The sequence below is a fragment of the Muscardinus avellanarius genome, assembly GCF_963383645.1.
Source record: "Muscardinus avellanarius genome assembly, chromosome: 15".
NCBI lineage: Eukaryota > Metazoa > Chordata > Mammalia > Rodentia > Gliridae > Muscardinus > Muscardinus avellanarius.
Genome location: NC_137801.1, coordinates 11,105,669 through 11,125,675, shown reverse-complemented (window position 1 = coordinate 11,125,675; position 20,007 = coordinate 11,105,669). Strand labels below are relative to the sequence as shown.

Here is a 20,007-nt window from a genome sequence, read left to right as displayed (position 1 = left end):
CCTATTAATGAAACAGCCTACGAGTCCTCCACTCGATGTGCTGCAGGCCCACAGGCCTCCTCACTTTACTCACGCACGCCTGTGTCCAGGGCCTGCAGATTCCCTAATCCCTCAGCCTCAAACATTCTTCTGAGATCTCTGCACAGCCCCCCACCCCACTCTGACCTCCATTTAGTCACTCGTGAGCAAAGCCTTCTCTCACCTACCCCAGAAGAGCACACATCCCAGACTGCACCTACCCCAGACAGTACCTACCCCAGACTGCATCTGCCCCATATGGCACCTACCCCAGACGAGGGCGCAACCCAGACTGCACCTACCCCAGAAGAGCACACATCTCAGAATGTACCTACCCCAGAAGAACACACATAGCAGACTGTACCTACCCCAGACTGCACCTACCCTGGAAGAGCATACAACACAGACTGCACCTACCCCAGACTGTACCTACCCCAGAAGAGCACACAACCCAGACTGTGGTCATGTCCACTCCCCTCCCCTGCTTTTCTCTCTTCCTTTACAGTTATCTCTGGCTAATGTACTGTTTACAGTTATTCCTGGCACATAGCAGATGCTCAATACTACTTTTTTCAAATCCATCAGGGTGGGAGAAATAGAGGATTGAAGATGATGATAAGAAAATAAGAAAAATACCCACAAATACTGACTGTATCTTTTTCCTGATAAGATCTATAGTGAGCTTACCATTTTTGGAGAACTTAACTTGCCCTTTATCTATATCAAGGTAACAGCCAATGGTATCATGCATAGTGAATTCCTAGAAACCCAGAAAGTGAAGTGCTATCAGTACAAAGCAAAATCTTAATAAAGTTCAAATATAGTTGTATCACAAGCGTGTGCTAGTGTTTCAAAAAAATTTCTCTAAGTGTTAAAAATGCCTATTACAGAATCACACACATATAAGGGCACTCTCATTTAACAGGCTCTTTAAAATCAACATGACCTGGGCGTGGTGGCGCACACTTGTAATCCCTGTGCTTGGGAGGCTGAGACAGGAGGATCGCATGGGTTCGAAGCCAGCCTCAGCTACTTAGTCAGGCTTTCAGCAACTTAGTGAGACCCTGTTTCCAAATAAAATATAAAAAAAAGGTCTGGGAGTATAGCCCGGAGGTAGAAAGCCTCTGGGTTCCACCCCTAGTACCACCAAAAAATAAAAAAATAAAATAAAATCAACATGATATTTAGGCTCACCAGAACAATATAGAGTCAACATAATCAAAACTAAGAAATGAGAATAACATATATAAGAGCCAAAGCAAAAATCAGAACGGGGTAAAAAGACAATATAGTATACTTTGGAGTAGCTAATAAGTGGCAAAAATAGCAAACACTACATAGTCATCTAGTTTTGTAACATTTCTTCCTAGTAGTCCAAATTTGAACTTTCTGTTGAAAACGAGGAGAAAATCCATTTGATTTTGACAGTCATTTATATACAATAGTCATGAGTAATCAAGTAAGAAAACTGACTAATACTATGTTTAAATTTTAATAGTACAGCTTACCTCTCCATAATTATCAAACTGTTTATTATGGGATTTCTTTCCTGTTCCACCAAAGCCAAATCCGAACTTGTCTGTACCTAAATTTAAAAAGAAGCTTGCTTACTCTTTTGTGGTTAAGCCTATTGTTTCCCAAAGCAATAAAATGTTAAAATGTTCATCAACAGAAATCAATCAGTTTGGTTATATTAGAAGCACTTACCTAGGTCTAAGGAAGCCTGCATGGTGGACCATCCAACTCTGCACAAGCCTTGGTCATGGCAAGATACTTCATAGTAGTGTTTCCCTAAAAGGGCAATAAGATTTATATAAATTAGATATATATGATTCATTTTCCATGCAGTAACTTTCCGCTGCTTTCTAAATTACAATTTGTATGCAGCAAGGTTTTTTGCTTAAAAATTTTCTCAGATCCTTGATTTAAAGCTACTTAAAGAGAGTTCATGTACTGACAGAGTCTCAAAAGCTTATACAAACTGGGGTGGTGGCACATGCTTGTAATCCCAGTATTTGGGAGGCTGAGACAGGAGGATCACTGGTTCAAAGATAGCCTCAGCAAACAGTGAGATCCTCATCAACCGAGCAAGATCTTGTTCAAATAAAAATAAAATAGGGCTGGAGGTGTAGCTCAGAGGTAGAATGCCCCGCGTTCAATCCCTAGTACCACACAAAAAAAGGCTTACACGAGTAGAACGCTGTTCAAGTACCTTTCATGAGTCCTTTAGTAGCTCTGCACCCATGCCATTCCTTTACTTCTCTACTTTGACAGCAAAGGCCATCCGACCCAATTGCTAGATTTGGAAAAAACACACAGAAACATATATATGAGTTGTGTAAATTACGGATTCCAGACTAAGTACCACTCAGTCTCCCTTTGAATTCCTTCGCTTGTTAGCAGTGTTCCAAGTGACTGAGGCTTGCTGCTTCCTGGGTGATAGCAGTAGTTTCTCTAACAGGGACTGCCCTGTTCATCCCCTGGATGCCCTTGACTATGTTGTGGGCTAGTTTCTGTATTGTCATTTGTAAAGAGAAGATTTTACAGCAGCAAATCTAGAAAAGAATCAACACAGCCCCTAACCTGACTTGCACTGACAGTAGCTGCACCACCCACAAAGATGTGTTTAGACAACTATTCTCTAGAGTCCTTTGAAGAGCCTGGTACTCAAGGATGATGCAGCACCCATCCATCATTTCAGTCCCCCTTTTATGCTTAAATTAAAGCCTAGGTGACCACTATACTGAGAGGAAAGAGGACCTGTCTCTGGCTTGTCCCCTAGCTCATGGATCCAGAGTCATAATGAGAAAGTAGAAAAAAACATGTAAATAAACGTGTCTGTTATTAGCTAATATTAGGGTTCTAAAACATCAAGTTCTATATTATATGACATAGCTGGTCACCACAATGTACATACAGTAAGTGCTTACTGGCTTTGAGCAAAGATTCAGCCTGTGTCTATACTAGGGAGAAACTAAGAGTTGCGCTCTGATTCACATTTGCAACTCATATTCAGTACCTGGACGTAAATTTTCAAAAAGCCAGTTCATCACACATCTTAATTTACTTTTCAAAGATTAAGTTATTCAAAATATAAATTCTTATTCATGTGGCAATGAGTTACATAACATTTTGAACCTTTAAAAAAGTTCTCTAGAAATGACAAATTCTTAGAATTCTTATATTTATTTATGCATACACACACACACACACACACATACACATAAGCTTTCATATAACGGTGGAGAACACAGTTTTTAGTTCTGGGGGTTATGGTTTTGTTTTGGCATGACGATTCATGCCCACCCTATGATTTCTCTGAATCCTGCTTTTCTCACTCATCAACACCTGCTGAAAATTCCACAATTCTATAGTTCTGACTCATTCTTTGTGATGGTTATAACAGTGCTTGCATGTACCCAAATGTTTGCTAACCATTCTCCTAGCAATAGCATTTACTTTGTTGATTTTATAAAATTGTTACTAAAAAGTAGTGGTGCAACAAACAGCTCTGTACATGTATTTCTGCATAAAGGAGCTTTTGCTCTACTGAGCTAGGTCCTTCAGGATTGCGTAGTTCATATTTTACAAGTAAGGCCACATGCTTCCCAGAAGGGCACTAATTCATAAGTTGGTCTTATTTTTTAATTCTTTCCAATCTGATAGGTATAAAGCAACCTCTCACTGTAACTTTAATTTCCATTCTCTATTACCCGTGGGTGTGATCTTTGAATGTTTAGTGTCCAATTGAATGTGTTGTGCTATGAGCTGCCTGTTAATACTTTACCCATCCCCCTTATTGTCTCTTTCGTACCAAAACAAATAAAAGTATCTGTTACCTACATACAGCATCTTTATCAATCTATGACTCACTATTTTTCAGCAACATTCCAAGTATTCTTTCTATATCTACCCTTGTCTATTACTTTTATATCTTTTTCACATTTAAAATCATCTTTAACCAAATATTCCTATCTTTTATAATTTTTGAGTTTCCTATTAGGGTTAGGAAAATTCTACCAGTAAATTATACATGTGATTTGCTCTACTTAAATATGTGTGCATACACATACACAATATAAATCTTAAATACATACAAAATTTATTTCTAATTACAATATGATCAAAATTAATTCTATGCCGGGCGTGGTGGCGCATGCTTGTCATCCCCGCGCTTGGGAGGCAGAGACAGGAGGATCGCGCAGGTTTGAAGCCAGCCGTGTGTGCTGGCTTAGGAGACCCTGTTTCCAAATAAAAATGTAAAAATAGGTTTGGGAGTGTAGCCCGGAGGTAGAAGGGCTTCCAGGAACCCCAGTACCACACACACAAAATAATAATAATAATAATAATAATAATAATAATAATAATAATAATAATAATAATTCTATGTTGCTCTAGATGGATTGTCAATTGTGCCCAAATCCTTTACTGAATAAATCTCCCCTTTTCCCACTAAAATTAAATATTGTTTTCTTTCTTCATATTGACTTTTCATATATAGTGAAATTTATTTCCATTATATTCTTCTCTCTTTCTATTTCAGTATTACATTGTTTAACTACAATGGCTGCATTCTAACATCTGGCAAATTAAATCATTTGTATTTTTTTTTTATAATTTTGTCATTCTCACATATTTCTCAAAAGGTTTCTGAATTACAAAAAAAAAAACACAAACAAACAAAGTTTATCTACTTACCAAAAGCAGATCCTCTATCATATGGGTTCATTTGCCATTTGTTGAGCACTAAATAAAGAAAAGTTATCCAGAAATATCTGAAATTAAAACTTCTATATAAAAACCAAAGCAAATGCTTTATATTTTACATGATACCACAATTCTTTTGGAATCAACATGATTTTTTACATTAAGACCCTCTATAAAACTGTAGCCATTTGGGAGAAACTAAAATTAATAATCAAAATACATGAAAGATAGCCAGGTGTGGTGGTGCACACTTGTAATCTAGTACTTGGGAGGCTGAGACAGGAGAGTCACAAGTTCAAAGCTAGCCTTGGCAACTTAGAAAGGTTCTGAGCAACTGGGTTCCATTCCCAGAGCCCCCCTCCCCTTAAAAAAAAGATAAAATCAGCCAGGTATGGTGGTGCACATTTCTAATTCCAGTTTTGGGGAAGCTGAGACAGGAGGATTGCAGGTCCTGAGTTCATTTCCTAGTACCACACACAAAAAATAAACCATAGCCATCATCGTCAGTCTATCTGGGACTAAAACCTAATCTCCTTCCTTGCTCCAGTGCATTTTGTATTAGATGGCATGAATTTTGTCCTCACTCTTACCTAGGTTGTTGGCAAAATAAAGTTTAGGTAGCTAAGCAAGTTGACGTTAATTATGATAGAAATAACTGCTCACATTTCAGGTCTAATTATCATTAAAACAAAGTTCAATACCACATTCAAAAGTCACAAACTCTTTTCCTCTTCACTTTTCTGGGATTGGCATTTTCCTTTTCTAAAATATCTTTGATTATGGATAAACAAAGAATTGTAATAGCTAAAGAGAATTCTGTATGTCTTTGGTCTAACTTCCTGCCCAATGTAGAAATCCTTTCTAGATCATTTCTGATCAAAAGCTATCTACCATCAGCTCTTAGAACAATGAGGAAATGCCTTCCTTATGGTTTAGTCTTCCACTGTTGGCTCAATCCAGCCTTTAGGCATCCTTACTCTGAACAGAAATCATGCAGATTATTTGCAATTGGGTCTGGTCCTATTTTTTTTTTTTTCCCTACTGGGGATGAAACCCAGGGGTATTCTACCTCTGAGCTACACCCCCCAGCCCTATTTTTTATTCCTTTTATTTTGAAACAGGGTCTTGCTGAGTTGCAGAGGACCTCACTAAGTAGCTGAGGCTGTCCTCGAACTAAGATCCTCCTGTCTCAACCTCCCAAATGCTGGGATTACAAGCGTGCACTACCACGCCCAGCCTGGTCCTACTTTCCTAGAACAACTTTTCCTTTCCAGGTCTTTTCAAGTTAACAACTACCCTATACATCAACATTTCTTCATTTCTCACAGGACATGATTTTTAGAAACATTACTATTCTGGGTGTCCTGTTTTACAGGTATTTTCCCTCATCATCATCTCTCATAAATGATGGTATACAGTTGCTACAAGTTCTCAAACTATTTTTGTGTTTGTTTTGTGTTACTGTGGATTAGCCCAGGATGGTTCTACCTCTCAACTGTACCTCCAGACCTTTTTAATTCTTTACTTTGAAACAGGATCTCGTTTAGTGACGATGCACTGGCCTTAAACCTGTGATGCCCTGTATTTCGGCCTCCCAAGCACTGCGAATATAGACCAGCTCTGAAACTATTTTAAAATAAGCTCCAAATCTTTGGTTACATCCATTGCCTCATAATTTAAATACAGATGAATTCATTTTATAAACTACTGTTATATTTTGGATTTAAAATATCCTCCTGAGTAACTCATGTGTTAGACAACGTAGCCAGGTCTAGAGACAGAACATGGATGGCCAGAATGGCCAGCCAGGCACTGTCTCTGTCTCTGGCCACTGTGCCCTCACCCCTCTCTGTTTCCCATTGCACTGCCTTGCGATGAGAACATCTTTTGCTCCCCACCATGCCCTGTAATACTACACTGCGGTTCCTTGGACCTGGCTGATACAGACTGACCTCTAAAACCGTGAACCCCAAATAACCTTTCTTCCTCTAAGTTGTACTTGTAGGGCATTTTGACCACAGGTGTGAAAAAGCTGGCTAGAACAACTATGTGAAACTATTACTTTCAAACAACTGGAAAGAAAGTGTTGAAATGCCAAGTTTACTATAAACTTGCTCTTTTGTCACAATCCTATTTCATATCATGAAACAACTGGCTTAAAAATATGGAATAAGTTGGGTGTGGTGGTATACATCTGCAAGCCCATTATTTAGGAGGCCAAGAGAGGAGGACCACAGGTCCAAGAACAGCCTCAGCAACATAACGAGACTCTCAGCAACCTACCAAGATCCTGTTTCAAAACAAAAAATTAAAAGGGCTGAGGAAGAATGTCTCTGGGTTCAATTCCCAGTATCACACACCAAAAAAAAAAAAAAAAAAATTTTAATTTTGTTAAAATCTAACAAAACCACTCATTGACTAGAATATAATGGAATTTATAAACTGTTTAACAAAAGCAACATAATATAAATATGAGGAATTAGGTGATTATTCAGGATATAGATAGGATCAGAAACCTAATAAAAGAACCAACTGAAATAGGACTAAAAATAAGAAAATGACTACACAATTTACACTTTACATTTTAATTTCCTGGGTTCCTTTTTTCTTAGAGAAAAAAATATGCCAGTTTTCCTCCTGTAAGGCAAATACTTCCCACCACCATGAGTTTCTACTCTACTACCTGTAAAAGTCTTCCTTAATACTTCCTTTGCAAAATGTGCTGCCAATTTACATTTAATATTAGACATAAAGCATTGCAAGGTTAAAATAACACAAAAATACTAAATTTAAGTTCTAAAATGCCAATGTTTTCCCCAAAGGGTCACTATTTGTATTTTAGTAGGGACAATGTTTCACTACTTAGGATCAAAATAGCATTTAGCACCTTTGGTTTCTAGGGCATCAAATTTCAATACCATGCTAGAGATATTGACAATAAAGGGCAAACCCAAACCTCACAGTTCTACATGCCAGAAATGAGATTAGTGATTTATACAAAAGGAAATATTTATTTATAAACATACCTGAGGCTCCAGTTTTAATTGTTGCTTTTCCTTTTTTGCCTTCCTGTTGATCTTTCAGTGTTTCATAAACTATTTGGATAACTGGAATACTGAAAGCCTATTTAAAAAAAAAAAACAGTTCTCTATATTTCTATATAAATATTAATGAAAATTAATAGTTAATATAAATGACAAAGCTATGCATGTACACTAAATGATTACACATATTCCAGACTGCTGCTCCAATTCAATTTGCCCAAACCCCAAATACTAGTAAGATAACAGAGAGTTCACTTGAGTAAAATACTAGTAAGATAACAGAGTCACTGGAATGAAGGACACAGCAGTCAGCCCAAACCCAAAACATAAATAGCAAGAACCTACAGAGGAAGTATCATCCCATCTACCAGACTGCTTCTTCAGTCTAGGCCATCAGTAGCCCAACTTCTGGCTCAACTTCAGCCTCCATTATAAAAGAGCCACTGCATTAAAATTCTAAAGTGAGTATAACCATTAAAGATACTGTCACACTCCAACACGATTTTAAAACTATACTCTTAAAGCTTTTGTAGATTTTCACAATTTGCTACCAACAAAAATACCACTCTCAATGGCAAGCCTTTGACTCCTCTGTTTTTGGAGGTGGTTTGTTTTGTTAAGTATCTCAAAATGAAAGCTACTACTCAAAGACTTTAAAATTTATCCCTTAGATCTAAATGTTAAGTGCATTACTTACACCAGTTTTTCCACTTCCTGTTTCTGCAGCCTGAATTGGGGGAAAATTAATTTGTAGTTAAAATCATCAACTGAAGAGATCAAATTAACATGATATAAGTAGAAACCTTTAGCACTTGACTAGGTAACTTTATTTACTCAAACTTCCTGACCTCCTCAGTCAACTTGGACTATAGCCAATCTTGGCATCTCTCCCAATTCTTTAGGAATCTGCTCTTTCCTTTAGGTTCCCATTGTTACCATACAAACTGAATAAACCTCACTGTTCTATATAGATTATTGTAACAATATCCTAAGGTATCTAACCCCACAGAGCTCTACTATAATCTGCTATCAAATTGGACTTGAAAAAAACACAATTCTAACCTGTAACACATCTACTTAATTTCTTACACTGCCCAAATGCTTTAACAAAATACCTAAAAGTGCCCGATCATTTGGGCTACATATTTCTCATCTCATCACAGGTCAAGTCTCCCACGCAGGCTTATGTACTCATGCTACCAGCTACCTGGACTGCTCCAGGGGCATGTCCTGCCCCCTCCTATTTACTCTGTTGATGCTCTCTATACCTAGACAGCATCCCTTTCATCTTCCCTTCCTCCACACGGTCCCTTAGGACCTCTCAAGCCAAGCAGAGGAGGTCTCCCACTTGGACCCGGGATTACTTTGCGTCTCCTGTGCAGCTGCCCCCCCCCCCCGCTCTCTTTTATGACATTTATTTCTGCACATATCTGACCACCTTACTTGGTTTAACCTTCTTAAGGCCATCTTCTTCACTTTTATGTCCCAACGGTTTCTACCTAATACTCTGAGTATGATATATATGTCGTAAATGTTGGTGAATAAAACTCATTTTAAAGATATCATTTTTATGCCTGTGGAGTTCTTAAAGTGGGACACATGTATGTGCGTGCACGCGCACACACACACACACGCCTCTCTCCAGAACTGTGTACCCCAGCTCCCATCCCCTCAACAGATTTAAACATACCATCAGTACATCACCTCCTCCCAGGATCAACGGGATAGATTCAGCCTGGATATCAGTTGGGAGACTAAAGAATCATAGTTAAAGAATTTTAGTTTCTAAAAGAAAATCACCTGAGCTAGTTAAGTCATGTTAAATTATAAACCTACAAGAGAATTTTATTTGGTTAATATAACCAAATTTTTTTCAACTAGAAATAGGTCAAAGTTGCTGGGCATGGTGGCACATGCCCAGTACTTGGGACACTGAGACAAGACGATTACAGGTTCGAGGGCAGTAACATGTAGTAACTTAGTAAGACTGTTTCGAAATAAAAAATAAAATAGGGGTGCAGGTGTAGTTCAAAGGTAGAACAGCCCTGGATTCAATCCCCAGTACTCCCCAACCTCATACACACACAAAGAATAGAAAAGAAATGGGTCAAAGGTAAAAAGGAAGCATACCGTAATTTAAAGAGTCACCAGAAAAAGTGAAGATCACATTCCCAATGAGACTAAATATTGTTTGTTTAAATTATAAAACATCCTTGCCACTACTACACTTAAGTTCTATGTACTTACAGCCAATCCATCTCTTCCACAGCTTGTGCAATTTCAGGCATAACACCCATTTCTGAAAGTAAAAATAATTTTAAAAACTACATATTCTAAACGCACCATAAATCTGATTAAAGTTACTTTCACAGAACTAGGGAAAGGCATCCAAGCTTGGTTCAGTTACATGAGACCTACTGAGTATGGCAATGCTGAGTCTTGTGCTTTGAACTCAGACTTGAGAGCAAATCAAGCGCTGTTACTAGCAAAGTGACCTTAGGCATGGCTACAAATCCATTTTCTTCATGCAAAATGAGGGTTATATTACTTACTTATGGAGATGCAGGAAGATTAGAGGTAAGAACATAATGCATCTGGCACAGCTGTCGCTTCATACAGAGCAGCCACCAGTGCTTGTTTACCCCCAACAGGACCAGTGAAAGCCTGACAGACAGGGTTCCAGACCCATACTGCAATCGTTTCACGTAGTGATAATGTGGTAGTTACCTACACTGGCTTCCTATTACCAAATGAATACCCTCAAGGATCTGAGAAAAATGAACAGCCCATCTTGACTGGCAGCCATAATCAAAATTCTAGCTAATAGAAGAGGGAGGGGCCAGTGGTGAAACATTGGGCACTGAGAAAGCCAACTGAATACCTACTCTGTTTTTTTGTTTTTTTGTTTTTTTTTTTTTTTTGCAGTACTAGGGATTGAGCCCAGGGGCAGTCTACCTTTAAGCTATACCCCCAGCCCTACATTTTATCCTTTAATTCTGAAACGGGGTCTAAGTTGCAGATGGTCTCTCTTGGCAGCTGAGGCTGTGAACTTGTGATCCTCCTGTCTCAGCCTCCCAAGTACTGGGATTACAAGCGTGCACCACTACATCCAGCTCAGACCTGCTCTGTTCTTAATTATGCATGTATCTACATACTTCTGTGTCAGGGCCAGTCTTAAAGGAATAGATTGGGCTTTTCCCAACTAAGCTTTGTCATTTTATCATTTCTCAAATGAACTACAGAGGCTTGCCACACATGAAGTTAGTTGGATTATTTAAATTTCTCTTCCAAAGAAGTGATTTTTAAGTCTATGTTTATAAAATGCAGCTTTTATTACCATCATTATTACAAAAGTATATATTCCTACTAAAAATGAACATATTACCCAGTCTCAGAAATAATCAACAGCCAATTTTGAAATCTTGTGATTCTTGTCAATTTGTAAAAAGGCATAACAGTAATCTATAAAATAAATTTATTCTTTAGAACCAGGTATGGTGGCACATGCGTGTAATCTCAGTACTTGGGAGGCTGAGAGAGGGAGTTCACAGGTTTGAGGCCAGCTTCAGCAAGCCAGCTTTACCCTGTTTCAAATAGAGCTAGGGGAGGGGGCAGAGAGAGAGAGAGAGAGAGAGAGAGAGAGAGAGAGAGAGAGAGAGAGAGAGAGAGAGAGAGAGAGAGAGAGAAGGAATGTATATCCTTTACAAAAGTATCTTTTCTTTTCATCAGGTTAGCAGAATCATTATTTACAAAAAGGAAGACTCATAACTTTAAATCTCCCCAGGAAAATCCATAAAAAGATGGTATCTCTTGGCAGCTGAGGCTGTGAACTTGTGATCCTCCTGTCTCAGCCTCCCAAGTACTGGGATTACAAGCGTGCACCACTACATCCAGCTCAGACCTACAATCACAAAATAAAAAATAGAAAGGGCAAGGGGTGTAGCTCAATAGTAGAGAGCCCTGGGATCAATCTCCACTATCACAAATAATGATAATTAATTAACTTTAAAAAATTAAAAGGGCTGAGGATGTAGCCCAGTGGTAGAGTGTGCACAGGGGTTTTATCCCCAGTACCGCAAATAAAAGAAAAAGGAAGAGGGGGGTGTCACCTCCTGGCTTTGATAAACCACATCTCAAATCCTGCTTGAAATAAATAAGGATACGGCAAATACATAACAATGTTCAGAACTTATGTTGGAACTGTGTACATGAGTGAGAATGCTTTCCCACTGAGCTTCGATATTTAATGTTAATAATGAAACAATGCGTTTAACAAGTAAAGAACAGCTTTATGCTTGGGCCTTTTTCTTTGGGGAAGGGCCTGCAAAAACCGGACAGAGGCAAGGTTGTCATTTTCCCAAATGACCCCGTCTCCTGCCCTGATACTTCTCGGCCTGGCCAAAGCCAGTGAGGCTGCGGGCAGGGAAAGGTTTCCAAGGGCCACGGCCACGTCCGAGACGAGCCCAGGCGTGCGAGAGCAGCAGGCGCGCCGCCCCGTCCCCTTTCGGCTGCCCCGCAGGAGGGCCGAGATGGCACGGGGAAAAGGGAAAGCAGCTCCGGGGTGCGCTGGGGCAGCACCGCCCCGGCCCTCCCAGGACCCGAGCCCGCGGACTCAGCCTCCGGGCCTCCCCGCCTCCAGGCCTCCGCAGCGCCGGGCCCAGGGGGCTGCGGCCGACAGCGCCCTCCTCCTGTCTCCGGTCGCCCCAAAGGTCCCCGCCCGCCGCCGCAGGGGCAAGGGGTGCGACGGGATGCCCACATCACCCCCAGCTTCCACTAACGCACCGGAGAAGGCCGCCATCTTCGCCCTGGGCTCCGCTCGCAAGCTCTCCCTCTTCCTACTGACACGCCGCGGGTACCGCAGCGCGCGCTTCCGGCCTGGGCCCTCGGCGTTCAAGTCCGGATAGAAACTCGACCCCGGAAGAATGGTTCCGGTGGCAGAAAAGGCCGGCCCGGGCAGCTGGGCACTCGCCTGCCCCCTGTCTCCACAATGCAGACCCGGTGCTGCTGTACCATGCCTTCACTGAGTAGTCGGGGCAGGTCATTATTAGCCGTCCTAACAGTGACCATTTATTTAAAACACTCTTATATTTCAGCAGGATCACTTTTCTAGAGATAAAGAAGCAGATGTTTAATAAATGGGGTCAAATGATGGGCCCAGGCTGGTCGTTCCCCCAAAGCTGCCCTCTTGGCTTCCTGACTCAGTCCCTCTGACTCACAAGGATAAGCTGGGCCGTGTGGCTTGGAATGATTTGTAGAGAATGGACTGAATTTATTGCCCAGGGAATGAAGACTAGTAAGTCCATGGATATTTATTAAATACTTATTTAATAGATATTTATTAGTTATTTGTATGGAGTCAAGTAGTGATATAGGCCTTCCTCCTTTTCTTCAACCGTGTTCGGTGCAGCTTTGAAAATTGCAGGGTTGACTTCCAGGCAGTTTTGGCTCCTTTCCCTTTGCAGGAAGATGAGGAAAGTAAAGGAAAGATTGATCCTCCCACCACTCACTCTTTCAGGTAGGTGGTAGGATCTTTAGATCTTTAGATCCCACAGATCTAACCCCACAGAGTCACTAAATGGCAACCTGGGATCTGGGCCACAGCTGCCTAACTCTAGGCCCTTCTGCGTTCTCTGTAGCTGGCCCCAGAATGTCATGGAGAAAAGTGAAACAAATCCACAGGCAAGACAGCATTAGAAGCTGGGCAAGACAGGTTAGAAGATTTGAGCTGCGCATGGTAGTGCACACTTGTAATTCCAGCATTTGGGAGGCTGAGACCGGAAGATCGCTGACAGCCTCAGCTACTTAGTGAGCCCCTTTACAACTCAGTGAGACCCTGCTTCAAAATAAAGAATAATAAAAATAGGGCTTGGGGTGCAGCTTGGAGGTAGAATGGCCCTGGGTTCCAACCCCAGTACCTCAAAAAAAAGTACAGATTTGAGAGCCATATTTCTGAGGTTTGAATTCTAGCACCACCACATGCTAGCTGTGCAATTTTGAACAAGCCATGAAACTTCCCCAGACTTCATTTTGCTCGTATAAATAGATAGTATCTATCCCATAGGACTGATAGTAAGATTAAATAAAACAGAACAGTGCAGAGCATGTGGTCATAACCAAAGTGTCATTTGTATTATTACCATTAATTTGGAGCTCCAAAGACCAAGGACAGTATTCCTTCAGGTGTACCCACAGCTTCACACCTCCAGGGGACACCACTATCATCATATTCTATATTCTTGTATAGTTTATATGTGACACCCCTAGGAGCTATACACCATAGCAATTCTGAATGGGTACCAAGTATATCCATGTTCCAAAGAGAGGTTCAAGACTTCATGTTATGCCAGACTTGCCAAAGTGAATTCTGAGATCTGTTGTTTGTGCCTTTAGACAATCTAAACCGGAAATTCACCCTAACCATATGAAAATATTGAAGATGCAAGTCAAAAGTTTTGAGAGGCTGCCACATTTCCCCTTTCTCAAGAGAGAAGAGAATTTCCAGGGATGTTCTAGAAAAACTAGTCAGAAGAGTTTGAGGGCCGGGTGTGGTTGTGCATGCTTGTAATCCCAGCATTCGGGAGACAGAGACAAGAGATCAGTGTTTGCAGACAGCCTCAGCTACTTAGTGAGGCCCTTTGCAACCCAGTGAGACCCTGTCTCAAAAAATAAAAAAGACTAAAAAATAGGGCCGGGGATGTAGCTTGGAGGTAGAATGGCCGTGGGTTCCATCCCCAGTACCGCAAAAAAAAAAAAAAAAAAAAAAAAAAAAAAGGCAAAGAAAGTTGGAGAGAGAGACTGAGAATGCTGTTGTGGGGGCAAACGTCACTTCCAACTATGGTAAGGGAAACCTGTGACTTTTTCCCCCAGGGCTAAGTAAACATAAGAGTGAACTTGAAGCTTCCTTCAAATGGAATGTGTATAAAAGAGCTGCCTGGGAAAAACCAAATGATTCGTCAGATAGACCCCCCCAAGGACCTTGTCTTTTCTGTACCATCCAGCTGGAGCAGAGATACTGCCTGCCTCGTGTGAGTCTTGATTGAGAGAATATCTAACACACACACACACACACACACACACACACACACACACACACACAATGTGCCTTTTGAGGCAAAGAATCAGCCTTGAACATGACCGCAAGAGTATAGCAGAATCATATCACCAGGACAACAGCCCGAGGAAGCCGGCTAGACTTTATACCTCCCCAGGGATCAGAAACAACTGCTGATGGGAGAGAGAAAAGCAGAGATCACTGACTACACCCTCCACAGCACTGCAGCCTCTGACCTGGAACTGGCCAAGTCGGAAAGGGAGAAGCTCTATCTTGGTTAAGGTTGTGAATCTTGAGTATACCCGACCTGATAGTTTACAGAATTGAGTCTGGAGTTCTGATGGTTGTAATCAGGCAATGTTTTGTTAGCTGAGAGTGATCAGGAAAGTTCTAGATGTTTAAGACTTTCTTTAGGTCAGGAAAAGAAATAACCATAGAAACAATTTGAAAGTAATCAATAATATTTTCTGCTTGTGCTGTCAAGTTCAGCTCATTTAATATGCTTCTTTAAAGCCGGGCATGGTGGCGCACGCTTGTAATCTCCGCGCTTGGGAGGCTGAGACAGGAGGATCACACAGGTTTGAAGCCAGCCTCAGCTACTTAGTGAGGCTCTCAGGAACTTAGTGAGACCCTGTTTCCAAATAAAATATAAAATGGGTTTGGGAGTATAGCTCAGATGTAGAAAGCCTCTGGGTTCCACCCCCAGCACCAACCCCCCCAAAAGTAATATGCTTCTTTAATAATTATAAATATTTGCTGGTGCGGGATCATTCACTATCATTCCAATACTTGGGAGGTTGAAACAGGAGGGTTGCAGGGTCAAGAACAGCCTCAGCAACTTAGCAAGACTCTACAAACTAACAAGACACTCTTTTAAAACTAAAAGTAAAAAGGCCTGGAGGTATAACTCAGAGGTGGAATGCCTCTGGACTAAATCCTCAGTGCCACAAAAAATTATAATTATAAATGTGTGATAATACCCTTAGTAATGTGAATTGAAATATAATGTGGTTAGCTCCTTTTGGCAGATAAGTTAGGGCCAGTTAGAGCAATATCAGGCAATCTCTTCACCAAACCAAAAAATAAAAGTTGAGTGCCCCCCTTCAGTTCAGTATTTTGCTGGTCCAGTCTCCCCAGAACAGGCTGATTAAATGTGTACCTTCTACTAGAGATTTCTGGAACCTCTGCCTGGTTTCAGAGACCCAAAGTTAGGTGAGAGGACAGCCACTACTGGCTGGCACCAAACTGCAGCTAAACAAGGGAAGATATTGGACTTGACTTTTAAAACTTATACCCTGGATTTCCCCCCCAACATTTACTTATTCAGAGTTTTGGTAATTGGGTCTCTTGGAGGCCAGTAGTCATGTTATAATAGAATTTTTATTATAATAGCCATGCATCAGAGAGATCATACTATGTAGTTTCAAGTAAACTGAATACACCTCACTAGACAATGGATGGTTTGCAAAGCCAGGCCAAAGATCAGTGTCTTCCAGTTGCCCAGGACGGTGCACAGGGGATGGCCTTTGTGAATGACCCTAGACTGAACCATCCAAAAGTCACCCACGATCTACATCTATGCCTTAGTCCATTTGTGCTGCTCTAATAGAATACCTGAACCTGGATAACTAATAAAGAGGGGAAATGCACTTTTCATAGTTCTGGAGATGGGAGAGCCCAAGATCAAGGTATAATTGTTGTCTAAAGGGTCTAGTCATTGCTTCCAAGATGGTACTTGGAATGCATTCTCTAAAGAATGTTACATCCTCCTCGGGAACTCTGTGTCCTCACAAGGCGGAAGCGAGAGTGTAAAAGACAGAGTGCTGCAGGAAACGGAGGACTTTAATCCCAGCCATGTCACAGAAGCCTTCCAGACTAATCACTTTTTAAATGCCCTACCTCTTAATTTCATCACAGCAGCAATATTTGAATATTGAAGGGATATGTTCATAGTTGTCTCCTTTCCCTTTTCCCTTTCCTTTCTTTCTTTCTTTCTTTCTTTCTTTCTTTCTTTCTTTCTTTCTTTCTTTCTCTCTTTCTTTCTTTCTTTCTCTCTCTCTCTTTTTCTTTCTTTATTTCTTCCTCTTTCTTTCTTTCTCTCTTTCTTTCTCTCTCTTTCTCTCTCTCTTTCTTTCTCCCTCTTTCTTTCTTTCTCTCTCTCTCTCTTTCTTTCTTTCTTTCTTTCTTTTTTGGAGGGAATGATGGTTCTGGTGATAGATCTCAGGAAGTTTCTACCTTCACGCTACATTCCCAGGCCCCCCTGTTTTATTTTGAAATAAGATCTTACTAAGTTGTTGAGAATCTCACTCAATTGCTGAATGAAAGTGAAAGTCCGGCGCAGAAAAAACCCAAGGCCAGCCGTCGGAGATAAGCAAGCAAGTAAGCAAGCAAGCAAAAGCTTTATTAAGACAGCCCAGATCCCTTTCATATCAGCAGCGGGGGATTTTTTGAAAATAGGAGGGGGCTTCCGCTCACAGCAGAAGATCGCATGAAGTGCGGGACGTTTACTGATTGGGTGGCTCATATATGCCCCAGTGAGTGTGTTATCAGGGGACTGCTTGTTGGGCATCCCGTGGCCCCCTTTGATGGGCTATGAGGTAGCCAGCACAATCCAGAAGGGAAGCCGGAGAGGCGCCATCTTTGGTGTGACTGGGCTGCTTATCCTAACACTGAAGCTTACTTCAAACCTGCCATCTTCCTGTCTCGGGCTCCTAAGTATTGAGATTTCAGGCATTCAGCACGATACCTGGCATTAATTTTTTATTATTAAGATTTGGAAGAATAAGAAGAAATAACTTTTCCAGACTCCTTTTCAGTGAGATAGAGACCCAGGTCATCCTAGCGACTCCAATTAGGCAGTCCCAGGTTGGTATTTCCAGGAATGCTCTTTAAATGTGAAAGATCTGACCAGAAAGTACTCCTCTTCCTCCTTGAAAGGCAGAAATAAGCCATGTGGATAAAAGCTTCATGCTAAGGATTTCAACACAGAAGGAAACTGGACTCTTGATGATGGCAACCAAGTGACCAGCGTTTGTCTGTCTACCACTAACCATTGTATGGCCTGGAGTGCCTCACCTTAGTTAAACTACTTAAAAATTTCTCTTGGAGCACAACACATTTCTGAGAAATATAGAAAGAAAATGAAACACTCACGTTATGAATGTTATGCAATGTATCTTTCACCTTCACAACCAAAAATAAAGATGAAATATGCTATATGCATTGGAGGACATAACTTTGAATATAAGTCCAAACAAGTTGCCCTGAATCTAGATACTTAAAAACAAACGTTTATTACCATTCAAAGCTTCCAAAGAAAAGGAATTGAGGAGCATCCTAGCTGGGCATCCTAGCTGGGCATTCCTACTCTGAGTCCCTTTTACAGTGGTAATCAAACTGTAATGGTGGGAACTGAAGCCATCCAAAGGTTTGGCCAGGACTGGAAGATCAGCTTTAAAAAGAAGGGCATTGCTGGGAGTGGTGGCACACACTTGTAATCCCCACGCTTGGGAGGCAGAGACAGGAGGATTGCGCAGGTTTGAAGCCAGCTGTGCTGGCTTAAGAGACCCTGTTTGCAAAAATAAAATATGTCTGGGAGTGTAGCCCGGAGGTAGAAGGGCTTCCAGGAACCCCAGTACCATCACCAAAAAAAAAAAAAAGGAGGGCATAAGCCGGGCATGGTGGCACACGCTTGTAGTCCCTGCATTGGGGAAGCTGAGACAGGAGGATCACAGTTCACAGACAGCCTCAGCTACTTAGCGAGGCCCTTTGCAACTCAGTGAGACCCCGTTTCAAAATAAAGAATAAAAAATAGGGTTGGAAGTGTAACTCAGAGGTAGAATGCCCCTGGGTTCCATCCCCAGGAAAAAAAAAAAAAAAAAAAAAGGGTAGAGCATTCACAGGACTGTGCAGGCAGTTAGCAGAAGTCCTCTGTTCTCCATATCTGTCTTGACCTGGACTACTTCGGTACTGACACCATGTGTCTGTTGGCACCTCACCCACCATTCCCTGTCAAAGCGTGCAATCCTAGAGGCCAAGGCAGAATGAGTGATTATCTTCATGGTATGGCACAACTATCAAAGTCACACAGTGCCTTCTGCAAGCTTTCATTGGTTACCCAGCCGATTCAACAAGGAAAAAGACTGTACACACGGTGGTGCGAATACCAGGAGACAAGAATCCTTCAGGGAACCATCTCAGAGGCCGGGTACCACGTGCCCCCGCTTCCCTACTAACCCCCCTATTTTGAGCATGTAGCAAGCAGTGATTCTTCAGTTTTAGGAACAAGTACGTTCACACAGCATCCTCTGGGATAGATCTTGCGTCTTCTAGACCAGACATTTTCATCATTAAATTTATTGGTTTGGCTTTCACTGCTTTTCGCAAGTTACTTGACTTAAAGAGCAATTTGGAGATGGAGAGGCTCATGTTTAAATATCTTCTTGCTCTCTCTGTACTTCCTACAGCTTCTGAGCTGAACAACAATCAACTGAATTTTATGCTTTTGTCAAAATAAGCTGTCAGAAACCAGTCCAGATCTATTAGAATGCAACACTACTCTTGCTGGCCTGGCATTCACCTCCTGGTGCAGGGACCAGAGGGGGCCTGGCAAACAGACATAAATCTAGAGATCTATAACCCTGTATCCCCTGAAGAAGTGGCCATAAAGTCCTTCACTCCAGATATATGGAGGGAGGGAGACAAAGGGAGGCTGGGAGCAGTTTCAGAGGGACTGTAAAACAGAAAAAGAGATCTCACTAACTATCGGTCTCATTATAAGGGAGCCAGGCAGAGATGCAATTTATGAGTGGGTGCAGACTGGCCGGCAGGCTTGGCAGTCTCTCTCTCCCATACCTGTCATTGTGAGTGCTCTTCAGCAACCTGAGTGATGCTGATGCCTCTTGGGGATACAGTGCTGAGCTTGGAGTCTGAGCAACAGAACATGGCCTGGAGGTGGTGAATGCTTAAGAACAAACGGTGCCACCTGCAAATGTTCTCAATACAATGGCAGAGAATCTGCCAGGATCTTCAACTTCCATCACTTGCGTTCAACAGTCATTCTGCACCCACACAGAGCTAAAGCTTGTTTTCTCAGCCTCCTGCCCAGTCTCCTCATTTACTCCACCTCCTTTCTGCCCGTGACACTGATCACAGGCTTTCTTATTAACCAGCTGAAATGCAACAACT

The 20,007-nt window shown here is 41.5% G+C and overlaps 1 protein-coding gene across 1 annotated transcript in view; it reads right to left on the bottom strand.

Annotated features, from left to right (window-relative positions):
• The window catches only part of DDX1 (DEAD-box helicase 1), a gene marked incomplete at both ends in the record, with an annotated part of 30,215 nt that extends 18,093 nt beyond the window's left edge, over window positions 1-12,122 (bottom strand). Inside the window, 10 exons of the mRNA XM_080711322.1 lie at window positions 706-778; window positions 1,527-1,603; window positions 1,726-1,809; window positions 2,231-2,314; window positions 4,717-4,764; window positions 7,752-7,848; window positions 8,467-8,496; window positions 9,460-9,523; window positions 10,017-10,068; window positions 12,101-12,122. Of these exons, the coding sequence (XP_080567448.1) occupies window positions 706-778; window positions 1,527-1,603; window positions 1,726-1,809; window positions 2,231-2,314; window positions 4,717-4,764; window positions 7,752-7,848; window positions 8,467-8,496; window positions 9,460-9,523; window positions 10,017-10,068; window positions 12,101-12,122 (631 nt within the window). The remainder of the gene's footprint in view (window positions 1-705; window positions 779-1,526; window positions 1,604-1,725; window positions 1,810-2,230; window positions 2,315-4,716; window positions 4,765-7,751; window positions 7,849-8,466; window positions 8,497-9,459; window positions 9,524-10,016; window positions 10,069-12,100) is intronic.
• Between the last annotated feature and the right edge of the window lie 7,885 nt (window positions 12,123-20,007).